The 11,304-nt window shown below is 39.8% G+C and overlaps 3 protein-coding genes and 1 non-coding gene across 5 annotated transcripts in view; 3 read left to right on the forward strand and 1 right to left on the reverse strand.

Moving 5' to 3' along the window:
- LOC103524265 (GTP-binding protein 1-like) overlaps positions 1-2,014 on the forward strand; it is a 2,524-nt gene extending 510 nt beyond the window's left edge. The window contains exons 2-3 of the mRNA XM_008489274.2: positions 41-303; positions 1,628-2,014. Of these exons, the coding sequence (XP_008487496.1) occupies positions 41-303; positions 1,628-1,855 (491 nt within the window). The 3' untranslated portion in view covers positions 1,856-2,014. The remainder of the gene's footprint in view (positions 1-40; positions 304-1,627) is intronic.
- The window catches only part of LOC103524266 (protein YIF1B), a 12,738-nt gene extending 7,590 nt beyond the window's left edge, over positions 1-5,148 (reverse strand). The window contains exons 1-3 of one of the 2 annotated variants that reach the window (XM_008489275.3): positions 4,968-5,148; positions 4,587-4,754; positions 3,549-3,862 (exon numbers count right to left, since the gene is read on the reverse strand). In XM_008489275.3, the coding sequence (XP_008487497.1) occupies positions 3,549-3,862; positions 4,587-4,754; positions 4,968-5,001 (516 nt within the window). In that variant the 5' untranslated portion in view covers positions 5,002-5,148. Of the gene's footprint in view, positions 1-3,548; positions 3,863-4,197; positions 4,251-4,586; positions 4,755-4,967 lie in introns of those variants that run through there. The other variant, XM_017449551.2, reaches the window with a different exon arrangement.
- Positions 5,149-5,366: 218 nt separating this feature from the next.
- Positions 5,367-5,438, forward strand: Trnac-gca. Its single transcript has one exon. It is a non-coding gene; the product is annotated as a tRNA-Cys (tRNA).
- A 2,666-nt stretch (positions 5,439-8,104) lies between these two features.
- LOC103524282 (venom acid phosphatase Acph-1-like) lies at positions 8,105-10,740 on the forward strand. Its single transcript, XM_026833376.1, has 4 exons — positions 8,105-8,894; positions 9,325-9,441; positions 9,863-10,108; positions 10,519-10,740. Exons 1-4 carry the CDS (start codon positions 8,496-8,498, stop codon positions 10,723-10,725), a joined length of 969 nt encoding a protein of 322 aa, XP_026689177.1. The 5' UTR covers positions 8,105-8,495; the 3' UTR covers positions 10,726-10,740.
- The last annotated feature ends 564 nt before the right edge of the window (positions 10,741-11,304 follow it).

An 11,304-nucleotide genomic window follows, 5' to 3' on the forward strand; every position in this document is an offset into this window, starting at 1 on the left:
CTCTTAAAAAATCACTATTTTGTTCTATTTTGCCGCACAGTTCACTGCGGCAGCATCCGTCAGACCGCGTCCATCCTGTCCATGTCCGCCGAGTGTCTCCGCACCGGGGACAAGGCTGCGGTTCACTTCCGCTTCATCAAGCATCCGGAATACTTGCGCGCCGGACAGCGGATGGTATTTCGCGAGGGTAGAACGAAGGCGGTGGGCAACGTGACCAAAGTGCTGCCACCTAGCGGACACCAGGGGAACTATAGTCACCTTTCCCGCACCAAGGCGAATAAGATGCTGTCGCAAACTTCACAGGTAAGAGGAAAAAATAATAATAATAGTCCTAAATATATACAGCCCCTTGTGTAACTGACTGACTGACTGACTGACTCACGTATACAAATTCTAACCCACTTCTAGATGAGCTAATAATAATAATAGTGCTTATTTATACTGCTCGCATAGGACTGAAAGTCCCTTTACTCCAGCAGTAGGCTACTACTATTATGGTCAAATTCTCAAATTATATTTAGGATAAATTTCCACAGGAAGATGCGGTTTTCACCATTGGATTCCTTATTTTTTGTACATACTGGGAAAAATCGGAAACTCCCAAAATTCCAAACCGTTCCCGATATATTGACGTTTTTTAGTTCCCCCATAAGAAATACACAGGGGAACAAGGTTTGAGGCCAGCAAAACTTTTCCTGCGTTTAATATTTTCTCTCGCTTTTAGTTTTCATTTCTCGAGATAAAACTCAGGGACGATATAAGGTCTCAGGGGCGAAGCCAAGGGAGCGCGAAGCGCGACCTGTGCATTAACACCTCGCGAAGCCCCGGAGCGCGAAGCGCGACCCCATGCACAACCCCGCAAAGCCCCGGGAGCGCGCAGCGCGACCGTAAATAAGGGAGCGCGAAGCGCGACCCCATGCACAACCCCGCAAAGCCCCGGGAGCGCGCAGCGCGACCGTAAACTAGGGAGCGCGAAGCGCGACCCCATGCACAACCCCGCGAAGTCCCCGGGAGCGCGCAGCGCGACCGTAAACAAGGGAGCGCGAAGCGCGACCCCATGCACAACACCGCGAAGCCCCCGGGAGCGCGCAGCGCGACCGTATACGCAACCCCGCGTAGCGAACACGCGAAGCCCCCGGGGGGTGGAGGGGGGCGAAGCCCCCCTCCCGAGCACGAAGTGCGAGTGCTTATTTATACTGCTCGCATAGGACTGAAAGTCCCTTTACTCCAGCAGTAGGCTACTACTATTATGGTCAAATTCTCAAATTATATTGAGGATAAAATTCCATACCTCGACTGGGATTGAACCCACGCCCTCCTGTTTACCAGGCGAGCGCCTTGACCACTACGCCACCGAGCACCGAGACAGGCATGGATGTGAATTTTTATTATTATTTATTTTTATATCACCAAACACGCTACATTTGTGTCCAAATTTTGAGTGAATTTTAACCGTCTGAAGACTCTTAAGCATATTTAAGGCCAACCTACTTAGATTGATTGGAGGGTAGCGCACCTGCCTTGTAAGAGCTAGGTTGCTGGTTCGATTCCTGCCTGGGGCAAACTTTATCCTAAACAGATGAGAGAGTAAAAAAAAATTAAATATTTTTTTTTCCTTTGTCTCCAGATCTCACCGAGCACAACCGAACAAGACTTGGGCACTCAGCCCGGTGACGGAAAAGCCCGAAGTGAAAACTCCACGGGATCTCGACAGGGCGGGACAGGCGGGGGCAAAAAGGGGCGGAGTCGAAGGGGCGGAGCCAAGCGAAACCAAAACCAGGCAGCCAATCCTGGAGGCGGGGCCAATATCCCTGTTACGCCCCTGAGTGAGATCAATAACCGACCCAACACCTAAGGAGGGAGGTCGGAAGCAGATGGGGTTGTAGACTGAGGTATTTTTTTTTTACCTTCCTCGGAACTGTAATAGTTTGGTCAGAAAATTTCCGTTCCGGCCGGTATTTATTCGAACCCAGCACCTCCAGGTTAAGAGATGGTGTTATACATAGACTGAGGCTTTTTTTTTTTTTGAAGTTAAAAAACTTGGTTAGAAAATTTCCGTTCCGGTCGGTATCCGAACCCAGAACCTCCGCGTTAGGAATCCTTTCAAACAATTCAAACATCAAAAAGGTGTCCATGCAGAAGGTCCCGGGTTCGAATCCCACCATCGACAAAAAATTTGTACTCGTTTTTCGATTGCAAATATTTCAACGGGTTACTTTCACCCAGCCCAAGATGGTGAAACGACACAAAATGAAGTACATGTTGATAATAACAATGAAATCACTTTGAAAACCATGTCTGGAGGGAGCGACCAACAGGTCGAAGACAAGAGTAAGATTGAAGAAAAAGTGTCGCAAATCAATAAGGAAGACCAAGAAAATCAAGAGGTTAATTTTGTATTCCCTTCCAATAATCCAAATAAAGAAGATGAGTTCGAACGCATGGCAAGACTAATGACAACTTCAAAAGATTTAGATGCGGCTTTGGAGAAAAAGCTTGCAGCAGATTGGAGCGAACATTTGGACCACAATAAAGAAAATGAACAACCAAATTTTGTGTTTGACAACAAGGAGGAGAAAGAAACATTCAAAATACAACCAGAGACGGAACTTCTGGATGAGGATAAGAAAACTGAACCAACAAAAAAGGCCGACAAGGATATCGATATTAGTGAGTTCGAACGCATGGCAAGACTAATGACAACTTCAAAAGATTTAGATGCGGCTTTGGAGAAAAAGCTTGCAGCAGATTGGAGCGAACATTTGGACCACAATAAAGAAAATGAACAACCAAATTTTGTGTTTGACAACAAGGAGGAGAAAGAAACATTCAAAATACAACCAGAGACGGAACTTCTGGATGAGGATAAGAAAACTGAACCAACAAAAAAGGCCGACAAGGATATCGATATTAGGGAAAAAAATAAAATGAAATAAAAATGTTTCCAGTAACTGTTGGAATATTGTACCTAAGTAAAAAATAAACCACCACTCTACACTTTTTCCAGAATTCCAGAAATAATTCTTGTATTCTTTTGTTATACCTATGGAGTAAGGTGGTATAAAACTGTAAATGGATGTTGCAAATTTTCTTACTATTACACAATCACAAGAAAATTATCATGACATCATTGCTTTAATATTTCATATCTTGGTTGAACAGGTTGATCTTGTTCATATTGGACTGACCACTCCTGTGGAGGGAAAAAAAATAAAATGAAATAAAAATGTTTCCAGTAACTGTTGGAATATTGTACCTAAGTAAAAAATAAACCACCACTCCACACTTTTTTCCAGAATTCCAGAAATAATTCTTGTATTCTTTTGTTATACCTATGGAGTAAGGTGGTATAAAACTGTAAATGGATGTTGCAAATTTTCTTACTATTACACAATCACAAGAAAATTATCATGACATCATTGCTTTAATAAAAACCAATGTCTCTAACATTCTAAAAGTAAGGAGTAATTATTTTTTCTTACCTTGTGTAAGAAAGGAAACAGGATGAGTTTCAGCTTTTTCATCACAGAGTAATTATTTTTTCTTACCTTGTGTAAGAAAGGAAACAGGATGAGTTTCAGCTTTTTCATCACATATCTTGTGTCCACAGCAAAGTAATATTTGAGTCCACCAACTTGTCCTAACATTTGACCTCCAGCAGATTCTATAATATTCTTTCCATATTCCTTCATTACGTTGGACACAAGTGGGTTACTAATGATATCTGTGTAACCAGCAGGTATGCCAGGAAAGTTCGTTGCTTGCTGAGGCATCATGAATGGTGTTTGTGCAAACTGTTGTTGGGGTTGTAATTGAGGTTGGAACTGATTTGGAGCATTGTATGTGTTGTACATGTTAGCACCTGTAACATAAACATTAATAATGAAACCTTACATTCTATTGGTTGTATATTGTAGAATGGGTGAGTAAAAAATAATACAATAATCAGACTTTTAAGAAACCTACTTAACATTATGCTGCCAAATAATCAGCCTAGAAACAAATGTCAATTACTTATGTCATATTTTTAAAAGATGACTCAACTAATGAGAAACACAAGTTAGCTGGTATCTGTTCTCTCATTAGATTCTTTAGAACCCTTCTTTCCATTTAAAATTTCCCAAATTAAACAAGAACAGCAGTAAGGTATTAGGTAATCAGAGAACAAGAAGACTCGGGGGCTAGAAATCATCTTACTCTGAAACTGGGGAGTAGCATCTTGTGCCCAATCATCATTCAATTGTGGAGTTACACTACATTAATAATGAAACCTTACATTCTATTGGTTTTATATTGTAGAATGGGTGAGTAAAAAATAATACAATAATCAGACTTTTAAGAAACCTACTTAACATTATGCTCCCAAATAATCAGCCTAGAAACAAATGTCAATTACTTATGCCATATTTTTAAAAGATGACTCAACTAAATGAGAAACACAAGTTAGCTGGTATCTGTTCTCTCATTAGATTCTTTAGAACCCTTCTTTCCATTTAAAATTTCCCAAATTAAACAAGAACATCAGTAAGTATCAGGTATTAGGTAATCAGAGAACAAGAAGACTCGGGGGCTAGAAATCAACTTACTCTGAAACTGGGGAGTAGCATCTTGTGCCCAATCATCATTCAATTGTGGAGTTACACTAAACCCTGGTGGTGGTGGTGGATTATAGGTCTGATATGGAGTACTCGTCATTGCAGGCCCGTCCTTATGAAACACTCTTTGTTTCAACAGTTTCCGTGGCCCCTGTTGAGCTGTAAATGAAATATAAATTTGTTAATCAAGAGTTCTTGAAAATTTTGTATAGGATGATATTTTGATATCTTTTAAGAGCTATGCAGACTGATAACTGGTCATTTACCAATTTTACCATAATGCTTGTCACTGTTAGTAGGTCTGAAACATTTTAAAATTCAGAGGTTATCATGTTGGCAGGAAGAGCCCCAAAAAAATATTATTGTACTTACGAAATTGACCTCCGCCACCTTGCTGGAAGTTCATTTCACTCGATTAATCTATTGATTCCTGATGTAGGTATTATCTGAAATAACTTTCTACAGTGATAATCTCATTGAATGAAAATTGAAATCGAATTCAAAATTTTCTTTATCAAAAATCAAATTTCAACTTTTCTTTCATTTTTTGTCGGGTCCGCTGTCCGTTGTTTACATTTAGCAAATAACAAGAATGGCTCAAAAGTGTGAACGAATGGGAAAAAATCTCGAGCGGGATATTTTTTTCCCGTCTGCTGCACAGCTACAGCGGTGCGGGATATTTCGATGTCTCACAAAAGTGTACATCGTTATTGTTTTTATAATTTTTGTATTTAAGTTTAAATATAACTGAATTTACTTCATCTATCAGCTGGGGGTATAGCTCAGTGGTAGAGCATTCGACTGCAGATCGAGAGGTCCCCGGTTCAAACCCGGGTGCCCCCTATCTTTTTGCATAACTCGGTCTCGTTCTTTTATAATAGCGATTAAAATTTTGTAAATAGAGATCCCGATATCGCTGACATGCCAGGAGAAGCTTTTTTTTCCTGCGCCTCAAAACCAACTATTTTTTCAGGGTGGCCGTCGCCTGGTAAATGGAGGACCTCGGGTTATTATTTACCCTCAAAATTATCTCGGAATATGACCATAACTACCATAAGCAGAGTCCTATTCCTAAGTTATACGGGCTCTTCTTCTTCTAAAGGGGCTGATAGAAAGGAACTGTGACTACTGAGTTATCGTCCCGAAATGGAAGAGAAAAGGAGGATATAGGAGGGTTTAGGTGATAAATACCTATGTTGCCCCTTCAATTGCATAAGTGCGGGATCCCGCGCTGGATCCCGCGGGATTGGTCAAATCCCGCGCGGGATCCCGCGGGATTGGAAACGTGCGGGATTTGCGACCCCTAACTGATTGCAACTTTCTCATTACTAGTATAGCTTTGCTATAACTGTAGTAATAGAAAGTAAAAAGAAGATACCTATAGGTTTACGCTATATACGGCGTTCGTAAGTATCTTCCTCAAAGTTAATTAATAATTATTATATGGTACAATACAATATCATTGAAAAATGTTCCAAGTGTTTTTTGTTGAAATTCTAAAATCTAGAGCAAACTACCAGCAATCAGCAATGGTGTTCTTATTTTTTCAGGTATTTTGCTGATATTCCCTTGCTGTTTTCTTCTGACTGTTCTTGTCAGAGCTGAGGATGACACTTCCACAACAGTTGTGGATGACACTTTGACAACAGTTCTGGATGACATTGCCACAACAGTTTCTTCAGACACAACTAATGAGGCGGAACAGGAAATCAAATTTGTTAATAACAACGAAGCGGACACTAGTCCAAAGCCTGAAAGTGAGGCCGAGCCAGAAAATAAACCAACTGAGGCTGAAGTAAAACCTGAGGCAGAGACCACTAGTAACCCAGCCCAAGATGGTGAGACGACACAAAATGAAGTACATGTTGATGATAACAATGAAACAACTTTGAAAACCATGTCTGGAGGGAGCGACCAACAGGTCGAAGACAAGAGTAAGATTGAAGAAAAAGCGTCGCAAATCAATAAGGAAGACCAAGAAAATCAAGAGGTTAATTTTGTATTCCCTTCCAATAATCCAAATAAAGAAGATGAGTTCGAAGAGGATAAAGTCCGCCCCGAGCAGGAATCGAACCCGCGGCCTGGCACTTACAAGGCAGGCACAGTACCTTCAGAGTTGGTGGTCATTTTTTTCTGCGCGCGGAGTGAAAAGAGTAAAGTTAGTGAAGTAATGACGTGAGCCTGTCTGTGTGGAATACTGGGAACATTGCTCAGGTTTGGCAAGTAAAGAAATTAACAGGACTACAAATTCGCCGAATAGCAAATACATAATTAACAGCATACCTAGATAGAATAGTCTTGACTCTTGACGATGGTCAATTTGAAGCAGATCTTTTTTGTTGTGTGTGAAGAGGTTGGAAAGAGGGAACTGTAACAGCCGAGATCTTATCGTCCCGAGAGCGAAGAGAGAAGAAAGACAGGATAGGAGAAAGCCAGCCGTTCCAAGAACGAACTTTATCCGTTCAGGATAAAGTCTGGGAATCGAATCGAACCCGCAACCTAGCGCGTACAAGGCAGAAGCGCTTTCCTCCTAGATAACTAGGCTGGCCGAAAACAAATTTGATGTAGATATAGGCACCCATCAAAAACGACAAAACACTAAAACAGCATACGTCTCTATTATTATTATTATTTTCAAGAGGTTTGACAGAGGGAAACTGTAACTGCTAAGGTCCTATCGTCCCGAAATCGAAGAGAGAAGGAAGACAGGATAGGAGAAAGCCAGCCGTTCCAAGAACGAACTTTATCCGTTCAGGATAAAGTCCGCCCAGGGCGGAAATCGAACCTGCAACCTAGCGCGTACAAGGCAGACGTGCTTTCCTCCAAGATAACTAGGCTGGCCGAAAACAAATTTGATGTAGATATAGGCACCCATCAAAAACGACAAAACAGCATACGTCTCTATTATTAATACCTACCGTTTTAAGTAGGTAGGTACCTGTAAATATGGTAATAAAAAAAAAATAATGGTGTAATTAATGCTTGGAGTGGATTAAATTATTGCAATTAAAACGTGCAATTCACACACCTAATTGCCTACTGTTTGCTTAGATAGAAACACTTGGGTCAAACTGCTCTCGCTGACAAACAAGAGGCAGCAGGTTCGAATACCAAAGAAGATATTAATATCCAATTAACCATCCTAAATGATTGGATAATTCTCAATACCTATTAAGTATTAGAAGGGACACGCTTCAAAAACGTCTTCGGTAGGTATACCTACTTCACTTTGAAAGATTTTACGTACATATCATGGATACTTACCATACTTACCTATAGTACAGGTATCTACGGACCAGACGTCAACACATATTAATTTCACAACACAAACATTGACTTGGTGAAAAAAATAATGGTGTTTTTAACACATTTTCGAACACTTTAATTGATCTTTGCGACACTTTAACTGATCTTTGCGACATTATTGATCTGGAGCTGATCACCATTTGGGTAAACACTGTTTCGTGCTAATGGGTATTCATGAGGTAGTTTCATGTCTCCATTGTTTTAAGAGAAGATAAAAAACCATCTTCCGAAGATAATAAAAAACATATTCAAAATGAAAATCCCATCAGTGGAGAAAAACAGTCAGCGAGTAAATTAAGTGAAAATAAAATCAAAAAAACATCTCCGGAAAAGGAAAAAACAATCAGTGAGGACAAACATACAAAGTTAGCAGAAACTAGCCATAGCGAAGAAGTTTCAGGAGATAAAATTAAAAAACCATCATCCGAAGAGAAGGAAAAACATATCGTAAAGGAAAAAACTAAGGACGTTTCAGGGGAAAATAAAATAAAAAAACCGACTCCTGAAAAGCAGGATAAACACGTGGAAAAGGGAAAAACTATCAATAGAGACAAGGAGTTGACAGGCTCCATTAATGAAGCTTCAGGAGAAAAAATGAAAACACCTCATGAATTCAAGACCAAGGAAAAATCGGACTCCAAACCAAGAAAAGAGGTAAAGGATTCAGCCTCGCAAACGGCCAAGGAAATTGGGGTGAAATCGCATTCAAAAGAAGTGACGGATGATAAGAAACCTATCGACAAAGCACCTGAGAGCCATGCGAAAAAATTAGCCACTCAAAAAGAACTTAAACTGAATAAGGCAGATGAAACCTTGACTGAAGAACAACTTATCAAGAACGCACTGAAATTTGATAAACTTCAGCCCAGCACCCAAGAACCACCCGCTCCTAAAATTCTGTCAGTCAATGCAATTGACAAAACCGCCTCTAACCAAACACAGCAAGAAGATGACGGTACCAATGTGAATACAACTTTGGTCTTCGCTGAAATAGTAAGTATCATTCTATCTACATACCTAGTTATGTTCAATCCTTTAGTCTTTAAGTACCTGTGGAATATTTCTAAGAATGCTTTCTCATCTACATAATACGTTTCTAACACGTTAACTGTGGGTTTGTTTGTTAGTTCAATCCTTTAACTTTAAGTCTTTAAGTACCTGTGGAATATTTCTAAGAATGCTTTCTCATCTACATAATACGTTTCTAACACGTTAACTGTGGGTTTGTTTGTTTGTTTGTTTGACATTTCTGACCAAAGGTACAACAGTCGATTTCCTCTATTATGTCATTCACACAACCATAATATGGGCTATATGTCATCAATGACCATTCATCGAATAATATGGGCTATATGTCATCAATACCATTCATCGAATAAATACATATTGTTTGAAGGCTATGAATAAAACTTGTACTTTTCAGGTGTTAAGACATGGGGATAGATACAAGGGATATGACGATGATGAAACCTATCCTTATGACCCTTATTCACAAGAAGATCCATTCTGGCTGCCTTATGGATGCGACCAACTGAGAAATGTACGTATAACATGAACCCATTGCAATACTAGTAAGTTCCTAAGCATTAGCACTGTATTATGAAGACAACAACAAACGACTTTTAATTGGAAGGAAATTACAAGGCGAGGTAAACTACCTAACTCTTTTAGAGATTCTTAATGAGGTATGTAGGATGTGGTAAAAATATATATTAATAATAATAAATTTAAAAAAAAATACAATACATACAACATTCCTCGGTTGGGATTCAAAGCCGTGCCCTCCAAACTTTCTAGGGGAGCACGTTAAGCACTATGCTAACATGGCAAGGTGGAAGATAAGCTACTAGGCTAGAACTAAAATCGAAACAAGTCACTATGAAAGTCTTTTACAGCTGGTTATCCCACTTTTATTGAAGGATGGCAGGATACTAATTTTACTGCGTTTGTATGCGTTTCAGAAAGGTAAAATGCGAAGCTACTGGCTCGGTTTGTTCATGAGAAAACGATACAACGGGTTCCTCAAGGACGAGTACTACCATAACGATGTTCGACTGACCAGTGCTGATTTGGACCGATGTATTGACAGTGCTCATGTTATGACGGCCGGGCTGTACCCACCCAAGGGCATTAACATTTGGAACGACAACGTAGGCAGATACTATCAACCTATCCCTGTGAGAACGTTGGATGCTGAAAATGACATTGTAAGTTTTCTGATTATTCTCGCTCGTATCAGTTTCTCTTGCAAAGATTGTCCCAGGCCATCCAAAGGGAGATGAAAAGTTTTGCATCCAGCGAAATTCAACAATTAATAAAACAGCTTCTATCTACACAACTCTACACTACATACATTGTGATAAGTGATAAACATTCTGCTTGTATCATCTCTGGTCACAATAGATCTAAACAAAGGTCCAACTGAATTACATACTTCTCTATCATAAAGGGAGGAATATCTCAACTTTTTCGTACTTTAGACGTACTTTTTACAACACGATCTAGCTAGTCCACCTAAAGAGTCGGCCCAAACGACCTACCAGTTAGAGTGAAATTGCCCTACAAGGGGAGAAAAAACCTTTTTAAATTCATGATCTTTTAACCTCTTTCTTTCTAGTATTTGAATGAAGATGTCCATTGCGTACCATACGAAATGGAACTTGCTAAAGTGCTTCTTCAGGGTATGAAGAATTTCAACCTGAAGTACAAATATGTGTATGAATATCTTGAGATGTACACGGGAATGTCAGTCTCCAATTTGATGGATGTGGCACGGATTTACACTACGCTTAGAATAGAGGTAAGTTTTCTCTCCCCCTCTTGAACGACACAGACAAATTGACAGAGAGATTGCCAATCATCCCCGAATTGAAGGAATAGATATATTTTGAAATACAACACGATAGAATTATAATAATTTTATTGATGACGTGACGTTGAGAATTCTAAAATCATGTTTAAATTAATAAAACTACATCGTACAGAATACGAGATGAAATTTTCATCATGTTGCTTTTGTCGAAAGGATAAAAATAAATTTGCCACTCTGTGAGATAACTTTGGTCAAATCGGGATGCAAAAGGTCTGCTAAATCTTTTACTGCATTCGTATGCATTTCAGAAAGGTAAAATGCGAAGCTACTGGCTCGGTTTGTTCATGAGAAAACGATACAACGGGTTCCTCAAGGACGAGTACTACCATAACGATGTTCGACTGACCAGTGCGGATTTGGACCGATGTATTGACAGTGCTCATGTTATGACGGCCGGGCTGTACCCACCCAAGGGCATTAACATTTGGAACGACAACGTAGGGAGATACTATCAACCTATCCCTGTGAGAACGTTGGATGCTGAAAATGACATTGTAAGTTTTCTGGTTATTCTCGATCGTATCAGTTTCT

This window comes from Diaphorina citri, unplaced genomic scaffold, assembly GCF_000475195.1.
Source record: "Diaphorina citri unplaced genomic scaffold, Diaci psyllid genome assembly version 1.1 scaffold90, whole genome shotgun sequence".
Lineage (NCBI taxonomy): Eukaryota > Metazoa > Arthropoda > Insecta > Hemiptera > Psyllidae > Diaphorina > Diaphorina citri.

What these genes read in the sequence shown, in the direction of transcription:
- LOC103524282 (XM_026833376.1), top strand. Translation starts at nt 8,496, where the DNA reads ATGAAAACACCTCATGAATTCAAGACCAAGGAAAAATCGGACTCCAAA. An exon ending in CTTTGGTCTTCGCTGAAATA is followed by an intron (nt 8,895 to 9,324) that starts GTAAGTATCATT and finishes TGTACTTTTCAG; the next exon opens with GTGTTAAGACATGGGGATAG. An exon ending in TGGATGCTGAAAATGACATT is followed by an intron (nt 10,109 to 10,518) that starts GTAAGTTTTCTG and finishes CTTTCTTTCTAG; the next exon opens with TATTTGAATGAAGATGTCCA.